The sequence below is a fragment of the Mirounga leonina genome, unplaced genomic scaffold (assembly GCF_011800145.1).
Source record: "Mirounga leonina isolate KUSES-001 unplaced genomic scaffold, KU_Mleo_1.0 Mir_153, whole genome shotgun sequence".
Lineage (NCBI taxonomy): Eukaryota > Metazoa > Chordata > Mammalia > Carnivora > Phocidae > Mirounga > Mirounga leonina.
In genome coordinates this window covers 3,630,194-3,650,697 of record NW_023270387.1, presented here as the reverse complement: position 1 = coordinate 3,650,697, position 20,504 = coordinate 3,630,194, and the positions used below count along the sequence as shown (strand labels likewise).

Sequence of the window (20,504 nt, the reverse complement as noted above, 5' to 3'; positions counted from 1 at the left end):
CAAAAGCAGGGAATACTGATGACTTCCAGGGACAACAACACAGAAGGTGAGCGGTAACAATGGAAACCACTTGGGAGCGATGCCCGGGAAGGCTCGCTAAGCACGAGAAACACTGCTCAGGACAGGGTCAACTCCCCTTCCTCCCTTTTCTATCTGGTTCCTGGTTTCATATGGCACCTTAAACATCTCATCAAGTCTAAACTGCTGCACACCCGGAGTCTAGCCTGTGCATATCCCAAATTACATATCATTTACATTCTATCAGCTGCTTTTAATAAAAATTTTTTTTAAAATAAAAAATTTCTTAAGAGTGTATTTTCTACAGAAACACTTTGGATTTTAATTTTAGTATTTTTGTAACCCCATTACCCATTATAGTTTATCAGTTACCATCCATATTCTACAGAGAGAAATTAACAGCTGACGGCAATTTCTTAAGCCCTATGCAAAAAGACTGATCCTTAATGGAAGACCGGCACCGATAATGACGATGGAAAACATAAACGCATTAGCATATAACTGATACGACTTGTGTGACGGTGTTTACTTTTTCCTGCTGTAACATTTGTGAGGGGATGTTCAAGTCCCTACTACGCACAACTGGCAAGCTGGCTTCCTAAGGCGTGGGTTAAAAAATATAAATGTACAAAGAAAAAGGGATTGAAAAATAGGTGGGGGAGGGGTTTCCTTCAAATGGATGGAACCCATTCTTTTGAAAGAAAACTCCCCTCTTACCTTGGTCCTGGAGCTGGTTAGTTCTCCTCTGTCCTCCTCCTAGGGGAGAAATACCCAAAGTTAAACAATAATAGAACATGGTCTTGTATTAAAGTCAAGTTCAGTTCTGGCCAACCCTTTCCTCAGGTCTCACAAGACACTACCAACTGTCTGATACACCGGGGCGTTCATTGAAATGAGCTTAAAACTCATTTTAAGGATTAAGCCAAAGGGGAATGAACAGTCTCTGTGTGAGAGGGACAAAACTAATCAGTCTATTTTGTCAGAGCTCCAATGAACTGAAGCCTGATGTAGAACAGAGGAATTCCTGTAAGCGCATTACGTGGGTAATTTTCATCCGCTGTTGTGAATCATGGAGAGCGTGTGTATGGCGGGGGTGCACCTGGAGCTCCTTAAAAAGACAGGCATGCTGTGGTGTTCTCAACCCGTTTCCCTGATGTTCCTGGTGTTTTTGAGGGCAAACTGATAGTGCTACAAGCCAACACCATGTTGGGGGCAGTACTAAATTTGGTATTAACAAGAGTTACTGCAAAAATGAAAAAAAAAACCACCAACCCTAAGGGGTCATAAAAGGGGAGGGTTAGGAAAGTGGGGGAAAATGGGATATTATTGGAAACTAGGTACTTGCTTTATTTTTTCAAAGCAGGGAATCACAGGTGAGACAGAGCTGTTTTCTTCCATGATGTACCTCTAGCTAAGTAGGGATTCTAGTATCTCTGGAGAGAAGGAAGGCAGCACATGAAAGGAGCATGGATTTGGGGAGGAGAGAATGATGGGCTCCTTTTCCCTCTGAGCTTCAGCGGCAGCATCTGACCAGGTGAAGACAGTAACACCAGAACCAAGGATTTGTTGGGGCAAATAAATTCATCTACATGCGCTTGGTGTGTAGGACTTGTTGAATTTGTTTCCTTTTCATTTACATGGCATCTGATACGATTTTTTTCTTCTTTGAACGACTTTGTCTTTTTTGAGACTACCGTCTAGTTAACCGAGCTTAGAGTCCATTCCTAGTCACCCTTTGGCATAATTTCAGTGACTGGCTCCCATAAAAAAGATCAAATACCAGACAACTGATTGAGTTCCATGAGACATGAAGGAAAGTGGAGACCGAGAATGAGCCTGAACCCATACAAGATCATGTGCTATTGTTATTTAACTTTGGGTAATTTATTAAAATTCTTTATCAAGTAAAACGACATCAGGTGAGAAAATGGATGTACTTTGGAACCTTGGGTAGTCACAATATATTCCAGAGACGTCGAAATGAAGAATGGGGTAATCATTACTCTAATGGCCGTTATGAAAATGTGCAGGGAAAAAACACTGTATGGAAGGTTCTACACCATACGTTTGTTACCATCACCCTCTGAGCTTTGATCCCCTTGAAGTTACATGATGCAGACCCCGGCAGAGTAATGCTTCTCCAACTACAAACATACGTGTTTGTCCTCATGTTCTTACTTGGGAAACTTAACTTCATTATCTTCAAAGAATATTCAAAAATTGGCTATTTTGACAAACCAGTCTTTTATCCACTACACTCTATAAATTCCAAAGAATATATATACAGAAATAGGAAATTTCCTTTTTTCCTGTAATACATTTGGAAACTGTGAAGCTGTTATAAGTAGAAAAAAAGTACATTTTTTTTTAAATAAAACACCTACTTCATCCATGGAAGTCACCTAAATGACAGAGTTTTGAAGGACATATCTTTGTATTCCAAAATGATGTGAAAGTCTATGAATTAGAATAACTGTGGGGACACTGCGTGGATTGGGTAAAACTCCAGTGGGCTGTGCAGTCTTCAGGCTTCAGAGCATAGGTGGATTGCTATTTGTGATGAGGACAAAAATGAAAAATGAAGTAGCAACGGAAGTTGCTGCTGTTATTAGGGGCTCTTAAAAATCACCCTCTCACGTATTTTATTTTGAACCACCATGGGATACCAGATTACATGGATCAATTTTTATCATCTAGGTGGGGAGGCATACGTGTTGTTCTTAAAAAAAAAAAAAAGCAAGTCCTTCTACATGCATGTGCCTCCCTTTTGCTGTTTTATTCCTTTTACAACCCAGCGAAGTTTGTCAGATTTGTACCTTGCCAAAAGTTTGACGTCAGTATGTAATTTTAAATGTCTGTACAGGGAGGCATACAAGACCTGCGTCTATCTCTAGCTCTGTGGTTCTTAAAGAGAAGTGCTTTCCTTAAATATCTTTCTATCTCACAGTGTAGACAGAATGTGATAAAAAGCAGCTATTTACTGAAGAAGTGACTTATTTAATTCCAAAACCGGATGAGCTTGTATTGAGGTTCTGGGAATGAATTTCTCCCCAGTCTTATTAAGTATCTGCAACTTCAAAGGGGTGTAAGAGAATTCTTCGGTTGCTTTGCTAAAGATGGTCCAGGACATGACACGGATTCTTAGACTCTCAAAGTGGGAGGCTCTTCCGTTTCTACTTGAGCGACTCTGATGTTGGGGATCTGAGCCAGTTTCCTCCCACTTCTGGACCAGTTTTAATTGTTGTACAATCTTTATGTTGACCCTGAAGTCTATTCCTGTGTAATTTCTTCAACTTAGCCAGAGCTTATTTAGTTTTTGGCTTTTTTTTTTTTTTTTAATAGTCTCGAGCTCTATAGGGGTATTCTCAATACGCCTTGAAATTATGGATGTTGTTGAAACCGCAACATGGAAGAATCACAGAAACTGTTTAGGAAGTTTTGAAAGTAAGTTGTATCTATGTTAAACAGTTCCCTTTCGTTCTTTCCCCGTAAGAGCACTGGCGAGAGTCCAATGACGGACTGCTCCGTTCCACCACAGCCGTGGTTCTGTGTGCCAGTCACTTAACGTCTCCAACTGATAGACTCTTCCTCTTAGTAAAACGACATCGTAAGAGGGTGAAAGGGAGCGAGTAACAATAACCACACGGGAGTGGCTTGAACGCTCTCAGGCTGCCCTGCCGCTATTTTTGTCTCACTTGAGAAAGATACTGCTCAGTAATTTTTAGAGTTCTATCATTAAGCCTAACTTAATCATCATCTCTTAAAAGTGAACAAATTAAAAAGAACATCAGTTAGATGGCGTATGGATTCTTTGCCTTAGATGATGTTATCATTGCTATATCATTTAATAGAAAGCAACTTCTTTTTTTTGTTAGCCTTTGCCCTTTGCTCTGGACTCTGTGAGACAATCTGAGGTCAGCTCTTCTCGGATCCCGATGACTTCTGTTTACCTCCGCCTGGCTTCGAATAGAAGCCAAAGGTTAGGGTACTGCCTTAGGGCTCTGGATACTTGGTTTAATTATAACTTTTCTATTTCTCAGGCCTGGCAACACAGAGCAGTGGTATTCACTGATAAATGCTTTTATGATTTTGTTTATTTGTTTTTGTGGTTTTAGTTGCAAATACCTGAAAAGACAGAAGAATATGGGGCTGGATATCTGAGGAGACTGCTCTTAGTTACTAGTGAGATTCTGGCCTGTTGCCATTTTAAAAAGGCTGTTCAGAAACTGCGTATCTGTCAGCCCCAAATAGGAAGCAACCATTTTCTGTAAGAGCAGAGGCCTTGTGGGTAGGTCTCCCCGGTGTTTAGGCTATCGTCCGCGGAGAGGGGTCCACACACTCCTCTTCTCTTTGAAAGTAGAGAGCTGTTCGTGGCTCATTTGGTTAACTGGCTCCATTTTAATTCTTATTTTGGTTAACTCCCAAAGATTGAATGCTTAGAGAAAACAGATTGAATAACATTGCTGTAAAAAATTATCTGTGTGTCAGGTTTTTTTATTGAGTACCCCAGAAAAAAAAGTGGGCTAAATGAAGTCTACTTTATTTCAATGTGATGTGATAGGACTTTGCATGGTCAGTGGTATTTAAAATGATAGATTGCTCCCACATCTTGGAATTATAAACTTGAAAGGCAGAATTGATGTTAGGACTGTTTTTATGCCTTTAATTTTTCTTCACTGCTGAGTCATGTGATACTAAGAGAGCATACTGAAATGGTCTCATAAAGTTTCTAAAAGTCTATCATTCTGTGAATGAGCCCAAACAATAGCTTTTCAGGTTTTCAGAGAGTATGGAATCTGTCCATTTAAAATAAGCTATTTTCAATTGTGAAATGGACTTTTCCGGTATTAAGGAGGATAAACAAAGTATTTCTAACTTCCATTGTATGATTATTAGTTACAAGATATTCTTATAATTAATATAAGGCTGTTTGCAAGAAGGCTTAGGGCCAGGGCTAGGTGGTCTGCAGGGTAACATGGGGATTTTCTATTTAGGTGTTGCCAGGATGTACAGGATATGGTGTTTGTGGCAAAGTTATCTCAAATGTATGCTATTTCATTCTGAAAACAAGAGTTATAAGACTGAATGGGGGGGGCAAACATTAAAATAAATGAACTACAGTTTCTCATTCCTAGCTGAATTAAAACAGAATATAATTCTAAACCAGAGTCTTTACTATTTCCCAGCTCATTCCAAATAATGGCCAAGCTATTTTATCTTTCCTTTCTTAAGTATGAATCATAAACCAGGCCCATTCTTGGCTGATTTTATCTTTAGAGACAAAAGGAAGATATTAATAACGTCTCAAGTTGTGGCTGGGTGGTTTCCCATATGCTATGCTGAAACATTTTCATTTTTTATGGAAAACCATTATTTACTTATGATGCACTAAGTAGATGCTTATCATTAGGATAAAACTGCATTAAAACAGTATTGTATAGAATTCTACATTTAGGAGAATATTACATCTCCACAATAAAGTGAGCTGTATTTTTAGTTTATTATAGGTATTTTGGAGTTTCATGGTAAATCTGATTACCATGCTCCCTCCAAAGTCCTGTGTGTGTGTGTGTGTGTGTGCGCCCATGTGCACATCTAAAATATTCTTTCCACGTCTGATTATCCCAAGCATGGAATAAGAGAAGAGCCCCCTCTTCTCTCTCTCATGCAATCCCTCCCCACCCTACCTCCATGATCTCAGGTAAAAGGGACTGGGGACAGTAAGGGGTAGGAATCTGCTACGGCAGGACAATAATGCTTCTCGTCTTGTTCCTACCGAACTATTGAGAGGAGTGAGGGTTGTGATCTCTCTGAGAACTTTAATGACCCCTCCTCTGCCGAGCCTGGGCTGATCGTCCTTGTACCCTTCCCTTTAGGAAGGTAAGCCTGGAGAACAGAATCCTACACAAGCAATGCACAAAAAGCAAAAACAATAGCCAAAAAACCCCCCTATCACTTGACCTTGCTGCTCTTCCGAGGATAAACTAGCAGCTGCTCCTGGTTTATAAACGACAAGGGCATTTACTACCTACAGAACTCCTGGTCCTATAGCCTGAGGTCTTCTAGGGAAGAACACTAACCAGACAGTTTCTTTTGTCACTGGCACAGGCCACAGAGGACTCTGGAGCCACAGGCAGAAGCTGCCTTACGTGCAGCAGGGACGTTTCACAGAGGCAATCTCTCTGTAGGGTGCTTGTCCTACGGCTGAGACTTGAACCGGCGGCAGCAAACCCATGCGTGGGCCCCACCAACATCTCTGATTCACTGGAAAGGCAGGACCTCTGCAGCTCTCGCTGTTTTCCCAACTCTAGAATTCCTGGCGCCACACAGTTCCCTTCCCCCAATCCTTTCAGATTCTTTGCTTCGACGGTCCGGACTCGATTTCCTTATTAAGGTACCTAGTTGGGCCTCTGTCTAGATTTTGGCATTGCCAGTGCCCTTCAGGGGAGGGGGGATTGGCGTGTCTTTTCTCCAGACCTGGTGTTTTTGGTCTGAGCTCTGGAGAACCCACACGTGGGCTTCCACCCAGCCCTGCAGAACAGGGGGTCCAAACACCCTCATGCACTTGCGTGGTTGTTCCTTTGTGTCCCCCTTTTAACCTGAACACTAGTGCTGCGATTGCTTCTGGAAACCATTCGATTGAGTGAGATGATCTGTACTGATCTATAAAGACCAGTGACGTAAGGTGGGACCTGTCTGGCTACGGGGCGTCCGCCAAGACGGCAACACTTCCAACGACTAATGTAAGGATACGTTCATCCACTTACCGGCTGATGAACTCTGGTCTTAGACACGACACCATGTCTCCTAAATACTCTCAGCACATGTGGGTCAAGGCCACCTGACTTGGTTGGCGAGAGGTTCGGCACTCACATCAATTGTGTGTTACCACTGAATCGATTTGAATTGTACAGGATATATGTATTCTCTCTGGAGATTCTCTTTCTTTGTAGGATTTGCTTATACGGCAATTACGTGGGACTAAAGAACAACAGTTTGGAATTCTGCCTTCTCTTAGAACTGCCACAGCTGACGTCCAGTGTTAGGTCCCTCCTTGGATCAGGCTGTGATGGCTTGAATTGGTGAACCTCATTTCTAGCATTTTTATCTCCTTACATTTGATCCTCTTCGAAGTGGTAGAAACTAAAATGGCCACAGATTACCCATTTTCTGAGGCAAGTTACTAACATACGGTTTCTAAGTGTAATGGTGAGTAGGAGCACAGAGCCAAACACTGAATTTAGAAACGTCTCGATTTGGTGGTACCTATGGTAGTCACAAAGCCGAACTCAAAGGGAACAACATGACAACCAACCGGCAAATTCTCAGTGGGAACCCAGTGACCATCTGTTGAATGAACTGGCAAACATATGAAGGCAAATCATATTGGCATTTTTTTTTTCTATTGGGAAGAATGGCAAACATGTTTAATGCCTGGTGAATCTTAACGAAATGCAGAAAAATGCCACATTCTTTTTCGTCTTCACGGGGAGCTGTGATTTCAATCATCTTTCAAGTGTAGGCAAGACCTAAATGACAAATGTAGAATTTCAAATGGCAGTGGAAAGTTTTAGGTTTCCTACTGGAGTCACCATTCTAGAAAGGAAAGCAAGGATGGGGTATATGGATTCTAAAGGGGGTTATTTCCCCCCGGGATGCATGTAGTATTAATAACTTTACCATGCGCACCTCAGTTTGTGAATGCAAACTTCCTGGTCCCTGCAATAAACACCAGCATCTCTGGTAGGAAACTGGGTAAGTCATTAAGCATATTACAACTGGGGGTGGGGGGATTTGTGTGCTTGTGTGCGTTTGTTCTAACCCTTAGTCCAACAGACGATATTCCAAGTCGTAATGGGATCACAAAAACTAAGTTACCTGTAGTATATCTCATTATGACATCAAGAAAAAGAAAGGATATTTATATGCAAAAACATCTCCTTTCCTACTAGTTAAAATTAAACCAACCAACCAACCAACATGTACTAATCTACTGCAACTCATTTCCTGAAAACAAGTGGAAAATTTAATCACTTCAGGCCAAGTGCTGCTCAGGAATATGAGCGCTCAGGTTTAACTTTCTGTACTTTTAAGCTTTTCTAATGTCCACATCAAATGCTAACAGTTGACTTGTGACTAACATCGAAAACAGACATCAACTTTATTCTCATGCACAACATCCAGCAAGCCCCTTGTTTCTAGACCTTGTAAGAACACGTGAACTGATGAGTAAACACCTATCACCAATTTTACATGAGAAAGTGGTTCCTTAAGGATAATATATTTTTTCACATGTGGATCTGAATACTAAGTTTAGTACATCTGCCCTAAAGGATCCTCCAGAGCGGAAGAAACATGATTTGGCCTACCGAGGGCGCTGCCCATGCTGACAGAGATCTAGACTTGGGCCAGGGATTGCGTTCAAGACTGAAAGAGAGAGTCGGATGGGAGCTGTGTTACTCTGATTCCCTTGCTTCGCGCTTGCCCACCCCCGCACGCTGCGGCCCCGGGCTCGGCGGTGGCTGTCGTGAGCTGACCTCACGTGCCTGGCTGCTGAGGTCCTGCTCCGGCTGCCATGGGCTCCCTGAGAAGGGAGGGCAGCAGGTCCTACTGGGCCTCTGTGCCCCCAGATCTCAATTACTGATCAAGTTCTTTTGGAACTGCTTTCTTCTGAAACATTTTCTGGAGGGGTGACAGAGCGTTTGTCTTATTTTAGACACAGTCTCGCCAACATTTTTAGAGAAGGCGAAATCTGAAGAATTATTACTGCAGAATAACAGAAGATAGGAGACTAGTGCTTGTTTTGGTTTTTGATTTTTTTTTTAAGTGGCTTCCAACACTAGGGTCGAGTCTACAAATTCTTACAGAGGCCGGGGACGTCTTCAGACAGGCTCCCTCGCTATGTTCCCTGGAGGCACTCACAGATACGACGGACCAGGAGTATCTCCAAAAGGGGTCTTCTCGCCTAAGAGCTGTTTGGTACCTAGTACGTCTCTGTGTTAACCAAGTTACGATTCCCTCTGAACAACGTCTGTTGGTTTTGCTTGTTGCGTAGTATAGTACAGCAACTAGTGGGATAACACAGTAAAGACCGTATTTCTGTGGTCAAGCATACAGCTTTGCGCTACAGTAAATGCCACGGACAGCGGGTCTCTGCCGTGTGGTGACGCTGACAGAACTCACGGTAAAGTCAAAGTGAACAAGCTGCCTCCCTCATCTAAACTCTGCGTTCCCACCACCGTGCTGTCTAAAGCATGTGTTGTGAAAGTTTCTCAGCCAGAGGGCAGATGTCACCGTTGTTCTGGGGTGTCAAGGGTATTGGAGAAGGAACAAGAAGGAAGGCCAGGACGCTGAGAGTCATATAAATGGCACGGTGCACAGGAAAAGAAGGTTCGAGGGAAGTATCAAAGCGTGGGGACAGTTGAGAGATAATATGAAAGAAGAGATTTCACCCTTTCATCTCACAATGAGAACTGAAGTTTTCTTTAGAAGATGACTTTGGAAAATAAATAGCTATGCCAGTAAGATCTGAGTTCCCCCACTGCCCAGTACTGATAGTTCGTAGGCAGGTCGGCCCGTTATCACTCCTCTTTATCATAGTAAGACCTAGAGATGGGACGTCCAACGGCATCAACATTCCTAGCATCCTTCTGTGACCTAAAACTTGACAAATCTGTGTTAAAGTACAAGAAACCCAATAATTCCTGACCGTGGATACTGCTTCTGTAACTGACAGCTTTCTGTAACCCTCGCAAACACGAGCCTGAAATAGGCCCTTCGAACAACGAGGAGCTCTGTGCGCTATCCCTCTCCCGTAAAGACAGGTGCCGGTCATCCTGTTGCAGTGTTTTCTACCCCACACACTGAGACAGGCTCTGCAACGATCCAGACTGCATTTGTCTGCAGGTCACAGTGAAGACCCGAGTCCTGGCTTTCCATCCCGATTCTACTATATCCTAGTCTTCCTCTTTTCTGGGACGTTGATTGTGAAGCACGGTGACCACACAGCGAGGTCTGGAAACGTGAGACTCCCTAGACCACTGGAAGACTGTTAGCCATGTGTCTGCGTTCTGTGCTTCAGCTGACGTAGCAGGAAAGACTACCGTTTTCCTGGGCGCCTGGGTGGCTCAGGTGGTTAAGCGACTGCCTTCGGCTCAGGTCATGATCCTGGAGTCCCGGGATCGAGTCCCGCATCGGGCTCCCCCTGCTCGGCAGGGAGTCTGCTTCTCCCTCTGACCCTCCTCCCTCTCATTCTCTCAAATAAATAAATAAAATCTTAAAAAAAAAAAAAAAAAAAGACTACCGTTTTCCTGTTCTTCAAGTCTCATGTTGCCCAGTGAATCACAACAGCAGAGTTTGTGGGAAAGACAAGGAAACAGACTAGTCTCACTGTATCCAGCACTATTAACGTAAAGACTTGGTTAAAAGAAAGACAGAGCCCATAGGAAAACAGTCTACTGAACAAATAAGGCAACACTCTTGATGCAGATGTGCCCTCGGGATCTTGCTGTGATAAATGCAATTGTTTTGAATTTGCTTCTACAAAGTAATCCTTTACACAGAAGGTGCCTATTCGTCCATCCCTGAGAGTTTGCCTCTGTTCAAACCGAGGCTCCTCATCGAATAAGAATGAGAGTTTAAGCGTGATGCGCGCCCCGCGTGTAGCTGGGCTGGGGTGGGGAAGTGAGGAGGTGGGGGGCAAGGTGCACGCTGGTTAGCCTTCCCTGCTCTTCCAGTGTTCTCGAAGACCAGACAAAAGGACTGTGGTTTTGGCATGCAGGGGCCAGCTTGCTCAGGAAACTGTGGCATATATAAAACAAAGTGTATAAACAAACTCTCCATCCAGGAAGCTGGGTTTAACAATTGCCTCATTAACAAGATCCAGGGAAGGACAGGAAAAGAGGGGGAAGCCAATAGCGGATTATTATACAGTTCTAGACAGATGAAGCCCTTCAGCGTCTCCCCAAACAAGCCCCATAGTGTGGATTTGACAAAGTGGCACATTTAAGAGGGAACTCTTGCCATCAATGGGAGTCAGGCGCACCCGTATCTGAGGGCCAAATGCAGTCCCTGGAACTTGACTTTATCAGTAGACACAAGACAGAGGACAAGGCAGCTACATCCACAGAGAATTAATTAAGAGCAGAAGCGACATCCAGTGAATGTAATCAATAGTCTGAACACTGATCTACATATCAACCACCATTGCTTTCTCCCCTTCCCGTTCTTTTAAATTAGCTACACGAAGGTGCTCTCACAACTCCTACTTCAACAGAGATTTCTTTGCTCCTTGGCTTTGCCGAAATGACACATTTCTCCTACCGCATCCTACAAAATATACCCGCGAAGACCAAACACTCTGATGCCAGTCTGAGTTTCTGAATGGTTGGAACATTTTGGGGTAGAATTTTGTTACATGTAATTTATTGGTCTGGCTTTCTCCCTGGACATTTCTCTGGTTTCATATGGGAAGTACGTGCAAAGAAACATGACTTTCTGCCAAAGTCCACACCCAAGTCTGTCTTTACCGGCTCATTTTATCCTCTCTCCTTTTAAAATGGTCCCTTTTGGACACACCGTAAAACCCCTCACTAACTATTACAGTGTTGCTTTTGCAAACACTAAATACTGGTTTAACACAACTTTCCAGGGCTACTGTTTCTCGGATCCGTGTCATCCACACCCTCACCCCCCGCCCAACACACACATCCAAAGCACGCTGCAGTTCCCTTGTTCAAACCAATGAGAACGATCATATCATCTTTACGTTGCTTTCATTCCTACTGGGCAACAGGACAGGTCTCATTACTTTCACATTTCAAAGGCTTACCAGAGACATCATTTCTCAAGACCGGGTTCGTGGTTAGGTCCTTTAGCAAAGATTCTGATTTCTTCTTGAATCTGTGCTTTGTACGAATCCCTCCTAAGCAGCACTGAGACCAGGTTGATTTGTCAGTTGTCACTGCTGACTCCGGCTTTGCTCTAGCCCCAGCAATTCACCAGGAGCCTTTATTGCTTAAGGAAAATAGGATATTCTGCCTCCTGGGCATAAACATGTGAATTCCCTATGTCCAGGACCGAAGGGCAAAAAGGGCAGATTTTACCAGCATTTCCTTAAGAACGAAAGTCTCATCTTTAACACATGTGGATTATCCGAGGAATCCACATGTGTGATGCTGTGCTCATGAATCACATTTCAGGGGTCTGTATGTGAACAGTTCTGGAGCGTCATCGGGTCTAATTTTACAGATCTTACTTACACCACACTCCCTTTGCAACGGGTGTGAGTGTGACTGGAGTAAGCCCATAGAATCAGAGCCTGCTTCCCGCTGACCATGACCCCATCTGTGGACAGATGCAGCCACAAACTTGGCACTCTGATACCACCTCAGGTTAACCTAAAATATAAAGATGCCATAATCAATGAAACACTGAAATGGAGGGAAAAAAAGTGGTTTGTTAGGAAGAGGCTGATTTCTTCATTACTCAGAAACTAGCGGGCAGGCAGAATTAAAAAAAAAATCATGATAAAATGTGGAACCATTAGCTGACAAAATGAGAGCGCAGAATTGAGTGACTGAAGAAAGTTGACGAGACACAGAAGCGTCGCCACCCACGTTTTAGGCCCACTGGAGGCAGCTAGTGTTCAACCAGTTTGGTTTTTATATGGCCTTCAAAGATATACAGGTCAACTAGGATTAATTATTCCAAATTAAAAAAAAAACTACCTGACTGTTGATCAAAACGTATGAAATGGAGAAAAAGAAAACAACAACAACAAAAAAACGAACATACCATGTTCACACACAAAACAAAATCACTGTGTCGGGGACATCAGGGAAGGTGGAATATTATAACAACACATGTTACATTGTTATACTATCCCACCCACCTTAATGAAGAACCCTTGGGTGTAGCTACTCCATAGCCTTTGGAATCCAGATTTCCTCCCACTTTCATTGTGTCACACGGCTTTCGCTGCTCGATGTACTCGTTCATAGTGGACTCCAGGAGGAAGGCGAATTTGCCTTTGGATTTTCGGACCCGAGCTACTCCCTCCGCTGTAGTCCTAGTGAACACGGACGGCTCTGCGGATCGCATGTAGGTCCACATCTTTTCGTACACCGCTATTTTTGATCTCTGGAGGAAATGCAAATAAAATTAAATACAGGAGAGAAGGGAACGACATGTTAATAGTGACCGAACCCAGATGAGGAGAAAGCCTCTTTAAGTACCTTTCCCTGGTCCTGCAACTCCAGTCAGCCTGGCTGACTTTTTCCCCTCCAGTTAGAAAACTGCCTTTTACAACAGGTGAGGGACATGACGGAAACGGCAGACATTTAGAAGTGACATCTGAACAAGCGGGTCCCTCTGGTCATACATGATTACCCTACTCAGCTGCCTAAAGAACAACGTATTACTACTATTATTTTTAAACGTAGGGTGCCATAGAGAGAGTGGGACATTTAAAATCATGTCTGCTATCACAATCATGGTAAACCCGGAAGGGGCCAGCTCTGCAAATCTGATGACTGATTGAGGAGTGCTGCTACATCGTTTTCATTTTTATATTTTCTCATGCCTCCCAGTTTTAATGTGAAGCGTTCAAAGATGTGGATGAAGAGCGGTCCTTATCAAGTCACGAAGGGAGGAGCTGATACAGTGGGGTTCACAAGCCAAACGTCCATAGCACAAGACGCAAAGTCTAGGTCCACCAAACAGTTGTAGACTTTTTCTAATAAAATCTCCAAATAGAACATCCCTTAAACTTTAAAGAGAAGTGATTCCTTCCCTGTAGGTACAGACTTCCAGGTATACAGTAAACGTCACGGAGATGAAAAGTGCCACCCAGGGAACAGGGTCAGGAAGGGCCTAACAACGCTGTGTGGGGACGGATATTGAGCACACTTATCATCAGGAGCCTGGATGATGCACGGAAGCGATGCATCACTATACACCTGGAACTAATATAACAACCCATATCAACAACACTTCAGTAATAAAAATAAAAAAATGTTTTTTAAGTAAAAAGTTAGAAAAACTGAAAAAGAAAGGCGATTCTTGTTTTCCTAGGATACGTTGTGGATAGTTAGTCTTTCTGGTACCTTGACTTCAGCCAAGAAATACATTTATTTCTGTCTATTTGGGCTCCATCTACTTTACTCCCATTACTTAATTTACCTAGAACCTTCTGCTGTTATCTGCATGCCTGTTAGATTTTTTCATCCATACAGACATTTTAAAGGTGAAAATACATCCAAACGAACTCAAATGTCCCCAAGGGATATGTTTAATGCGTCAGAAAAATCTGCATCCTGTTTGATGTTTGATAATACGAGGATACACAGACTTCTCTGGTGCAAGTGCATTTGCTCAGTAACAAGATGCTGGAATTTTGCATCTGGATCCAAATAAAAATTAATGGCGACTTCATTCAGACTTACGTCTAAGCACAAGGGCAAATCCTGAGTAGCGTGCATATTTGTTTTATATGGACCCTCCTTTGGTTACCAGAATGTAGAGTCCAATAAGAGACAGATCTTCAATAATCAACAAATATCCTGAATAGCAAACTTAGGAAGACATGTTTTGGGGTAAAATCAAAGGATTTGGGTTGACAAAGAAACTGTTAAAAGTTGTATTTAAAATTTTGGTTTCAGAAGATGGGAATTTAGTAATCAATATCCTATATAACAGTAAGAGATTTGCATACTTGGGCACTTATTAAAAAACAGATATTTTATGTTAATGTATATTCAAGTGCTGGTAAATTTCAAGATGGAAAACAGACATCCTGTATTCTCCTATGAGGTGTTTTCATGTTATTAACACTTAAAAAGTGTGTGTGTGTGTGTGTGATGACAGGTGACCTCTGGCCATAGAAATCCTCACATTAGAAAGCTGCATGCCAACTACTAAATGAAATTGCAAACGTTCTATGTGCTTCTAGGACAGAGGAGTGTCTGGATTCACAACCCTCAGCCGTGGGATCCACTAGGGAGGCCGTGCTGCCATCTTTAATAATAGAGTTCTCTTCCAGAGAATGAACTCTGCCATTTTACAACGAGTTCCAAACTCTGAAAATCATAAACTGTCTGGATCACTAGATACAGATGTCCTTAACATTTATTCTGATTATTACCATTTAGAGAAATGTTGGTAAATAACATCCTTTTGGCGTATAATCACTCTTTAAAATACAGTGATAACTTGACTTGAGAGTTTCATCTAAAAAGATACAGAGTTCCACATACATTGCACACCCCATCATGTATACTACATTGAAAACAGAAGAAATAAAACCTGGGTATTATTTTGTTCGAAAATTTTTTTTGAATTTTTTTAAGACTATGAGAGTCCGGTTAGTTACCTGGCAATTCTCCTGTTACTATTCAGCATCTTACATAAAGGAATCGGAACCACTAAACAAAACTAACACAGCAGGGTGGAAAAGAGTATTTTTAAGGGCTTGGTAATTAGGAAGACAATTTAACCATAGAACACAACAAAATATTAAAGCAAATGATTCCTTTTTAAAGGAATAAAGTATCTTTAGGCAACTGATATTTTTTAGAAGTCCATTTGCATAATGCTAATGTGAGGGAAATTACTGTTGCATTCGTTTAAATATATTGAATTACAAATACCAGAAGTGCAAAAGAAGTTAAATTAATTCTTTTAAAGTCCAGAAGAAAGAGGGATCCGTAGCATAGTTGGGCCACATTTAGCAAGCCTTATGTATAAAGGATATTGTAAAAATACAGCATCCCGGTGGAAAAGACAGGAGTGATAAAAGCAACTCCTTTGGGGGAAAAAAAAAAACACATTGTTTGTCACTCTGTGAATGTTTAGAAATTCTGATTCTGATTTCAAGGTACATGGCAGAGATAAGGTCACATCCCCATGGGGAGGGGGGTGCTGGGGGCATTCAAGAAGAGAAGGACTGGAAATAATATCCCTGTGCCTTATTTGTGACCACAAGAGGTATGTGCTAAGAAGTGAGGGCAAGCAAACCTTTGTAAATTTGACGAGACATGCTAAAAGGGAATTTCTGCAGACCCAGCAAAGTCCTAAATACAGTGATAATGGGATTTTAAGTCCCTAACATCTTCAAATGTAATATCTTCTTAAAGATCAGGTTTGGGGAGTGAATATGCTCAAAGTAATAAGCCAAGATAATACAGAAGTCATTATTTTTTGAGATTTATTTAATTCCTTATTGTGAAGTTCAATGCATAGGAAACTTACTGATTTAAAGCACTATTTTACCACTGAAAATAATTCTTGGAGTTTTAAAAAATGTGCTGTCCTTTAAATTTCTCAAAAATTGCCTTTCCTGTTTTCCACGGAAAATATGGACAGATGTCACACATTATAGTTAATGTTAAAATTGTTGCCAGGTGAATTATTTCCCACTTCCAGCAGCTTAAGCAGCAAGGCTTCTGTTTGCAATATTTGGTAATCTTATAAGCCCTGAGATAGTAATCCACCTCATTTATGCTTTCGTGGTTTGACTGATGACTCCAGCAGCCACAGTATAAAATATGAACCGCAATGAAAATCAGTGTGTGTGTATCAGGTGTATAATGATGTCTAAACACCTAACCAGCACGGCTGCCCTTCAGTGACCGGTCCAGACTTTCCCTAAATGCCTCTACGTTTATGCTTAACAAGGTGCAGAGAACACAGAACATACCAAGTTGCATAATGGGGCAAAAACCAAGGCAACAGTTGAGTTCGGATGTAATCTCCCCCCATGGCCTAATTCTTTCTCCAGTCGATCTGTGACTGCAACATTTTTTGGAAGCACTGGGCATAGTTCGCTCCCTGAGGCAGTTTAGTGGAGCGGATTTTTGTATTGGTACTATACTCCTCCGAGAAAACATTTCTGACAAGTACAAAAATACCCTTCACATTCTGTTGCCTTCGCCCGTCAGACAGAATGGTTTATTTAAACCAGGTCATCATCTGTGGGAGAGGGGGAACACAGCGTAGGAAACGGATTAGATTTTTATCAGAGAACACACATTTATGCATTCCTGAGAGGGTGCTGCCAGGGAAAATTATTTTCTTGTCCCATTAGGGTTCAGGCTGTTCTGCAACAATAAATACCTTATAAAAAAGTCTTTCCATTTTAAAGCTGCCGTTGGTGGGGAGGGGGAGAGGGAACAGGCCACGGTGACGGGCACGGCCTGTGTGGAAGGTTCTGTAAATCCAGCAAGCTGCTTCCCTTCGTCCTCTATTTCTTATCAATATGGTCTCTTATCTACCTCGCCAGTTTTTAGAATTTGCAACACTTTTAAAAAACTCTATAAAGATTAGAAATAAACATTTTTAGTGTGCTTGATGCCAAGGAGCTGTACAGTGAGTTGTTTCTGAAAATTTTTTTTCAGGGAATCAACATGACATTTCTTTCTCCCTTTATCACTCAAGGCCAGAATGATGAACCTGCAAATATTTACCTTATTTACATGAAAATCAGTCATCATTTCTCGGTAAAATGCAAGCGATAGCACAAACTTGTATTCCATTTTGATGCCTATGCATAATGGTTTCTAGGCAAAGTTACTGAATTTTATCTACCTAGTTCAGGGTGGAAGCAGTTACAGATTGATAGATTTCTGGCAAGGTATTGAAATTTTGCTAAAATGTGTGAGAGCAGTATGCTTCCATCATGAAGCTTTAAAGACTGGGATGCACTCCGTAAGTTTTAAAAATTTGGTCAGTTAAGTTTATTTTTATCCAGAGAATGTTGTTAGTAAAATCTATTGTCTACTTACAGTTTTAGAAAAATCTGCAAATACTTTATAATTATCGTAAATGTTTCATTATATCTACTAACAATGCTCTCTAAATAGTTGACAAGGACACGGTTCACTGCCTGGTTTCTTTTGTAAACAATGCCCAATGATGGGTTTGACAAAGTTTTTGATTGGTTTGTTCTTAATTCAGTATTATGTGAACACCTGTAGTATATAAGGATACCAGAGTCAGATCTTTTTTAAAAAGAGAAATCTCTCACTGAACTTCAAGTACACGAAAGTTAAGGCTGGCTTAAAGAGTAGGATGTTTTGTTGTTTTTAATTTCCAAGCTGAGTGGGAAAATGATAAGCATATACATTTAAAATGACAATGTAATCTCCCAAGTACTGTGTATGTAAGCATGCACTTACTTCAAAGGGCTGTCATTATTTTTACATGAAAGCTTAGAAAACAGGGAAATATTCTTGTCTCCTAAATTATTAAATACCTAGCCTGTAAGCAATTGAAATTAAATGTAAAATATCCTCATTATTACTTAGGTAAATGTTTGTGAAAATGTCACTCTGACTACCTTTTAATGTTTTGGTTCTGAAGTCACAAAATGAATCCTTATCTCTGACCAGACATTACCAAGTGCATATCTCTGGATTTAAGTAGAAGTAGAGTAAAAGAGTTTCACTGATCAAAAATTCATCCTCATAGTGGAACAAACAACTAAAAAAACAGAAACAAAAAAACCCCCAAGTACCTGCCATCTTGATGGCAAGCCAAAGGGGTCATCATATCCATATGTGAAATTATATCAGTTTGAACAATTTTATCTGTAAAAGCAGAGAAATCAGCACACACAATATCTTGTGAAGGTATCCAGAACCTAATAGTTCTGTTACCATTATCTTGTGAGAAAGCAAATCTATAGCTTTGAAATCCATTATTACAGAACAGATTACAGACTATACCTCATATAAGTAAATATAAGCTGCAACTAAGGTTTTGGGTTTCAAATGTGGCAAGTTAAACGTATTCTTAAGACAAAACCCAAAAAACCTTGCTTTCATTTTTATGCCCTTAACCTTAAAGCACATATAAATGATAATCTTCCAGATGCAGTATCATCATAGCATTATGAATGTTGGAATATTTTGGAAAATTACATTATAAAGTTGTCTTAATTACCTTTTTGCTATTACTTTTCCTTGGGTCTCTCTTGCACTGTGAATAAATTAATTAGCTTTTGCAAACTAAAGTGATTATAAAAGCCAAGTAGAAGTATTAGCAATAAACATAGCATCACTATTATATATATTTGCAAAACCTACAAATAGCTAGGGCCCATAATATAACTGTTGGCAAACAGCCTGAATTTCAAAATTATGAACATTTCATGGTTAGTTTTTCCCTTAACTTACTCTGAAGAATTCTTTTGTTGACCCCGAGTCCAGGGTTCCGTAGGCAATCTCTGTTTGTTTGGCCAGATCTTCTGCACTTTCTATGGGGGAGACCATTCGCTCAACCGTCAGGAAAGCGGCGAGGTTAGCGGTGTAAGATGATATAATGATGAGTGTAAAGAACCACCAAACACCTCCAACAATTCGACCTGAGAGGGATCTAAACATGGATAAGATAATGCACATTTTCCTTTCTCTAACCAACATAGAGAAAGAAAAGAAATATCGTAAATTCACTGTATGTTTAAAACCACGATGGCAATTACAGTTTAATTTTCTGTCAATCTACTGAAGAATGATTCTAGTCTTTCTGTATAATCTGAATGCCACTGAAAATATGGAAAACGCTTCCTTTTTATTGTTTATTCCCAGAAACATGGAACTTAATGCCTTTCCTTCAGGTAGAGAAAAGGAACACTTACTTAAATTCACTGATATCCCCCCCTTCACATTTTAGTGTCTCTGGGATTGGGGTGCAGCCTACAGGTGATGCGACAGAACCCAGTGGCCTGGTTTCACTGTCTTCATGGCACATGTAACAGCAGTGCGTGTTAACAACGCGTGAGGTCTTTGATTTCATACAGATGCCCTTCTGAGAGAACTTGCACCTGTCTTCACACAGAGCCCTGCCAGGGCGCGTGGGGTGCGTGGGGCACACAGAATGGGGCTGGACCAGATGAGGACTCAGACTGGTCTCAGAGCGACCACAGCTGGGGAGCGTTTTGTCTGCTTGATATTTCATTTCTGATCTGAGCGGAGGATGAGCTATCTCCAAATGCAGCTTTACATACCGCCATAAACACGTGCTCTCTGCCAGCATGAGACCAAAGCACGGGACTTGTCAACGCACAGCGTGACACTGTTAAAAATGGATGCTAAACCTCTAAAGAAAGAAGTTCTCTCCCCATCCTTTCCCTGGTATCAGGGATGTGTGGGTGATGTGGATGTGGAAGAAAAGTGAGGATGGAATGAATAAAAAAATCCAGGTCGTTTTCATAATTGATCTCACTCCCTGGGACCATCAAACTTTAAAATTCCTGGGACAAATTATTTTTAAACATTTTTTTTAATGTAAGAAAAAAATTCATATTTTCCATGACATTTCTAACTTTCAAATTCTCCCTCTTAACCATTATTAAGTGGCACCTGTTGGTTTTAACTTAGCATTTGCTTAATCCTGGTTTTCGAAACCATTCCACAACTTGCTTGGCTTTCTTTTCATTTCATTAATTTAGAGTTACTGACTCAGATTTCTGTGCTTTTGGAATTTAAACA

The 20,504-nt window shown here is 41.2% G+C and overlaps 1 protein-coding gene across 2 annotated transcripts in view; it reads right to left on the bottom strand.

The window, feature by feature from the left end:
- The window catches only part of GRIA4 (glutamate ionotropic receptor AMPA type subunit 4), a 366,314-nt gene that overhangs the window by 27,119 nt on the left and 318,691 nt on the right, over positions 1 to 20,504 (bottom strand). For both annotated transcript variants that reach the window (XM_035008823.1, XM_035008822.1), the window contains exons 12-13: positions 19,191 to 19,389; positions 12,911 to 13,158 (exon numbers count right to left, since the gene is read on the bottom strand). In XM_035008823.1, coding sequence (XP_034864714.1) covers positions 12,911 to 13,158; positions 19,191 to 19,389 — 447 coding nt within the window. The remainder of the gene's footprint in view (positions 1 to 12,910; positions 13,159 to 19,190; positions 19,390 to 20,504) is intronic.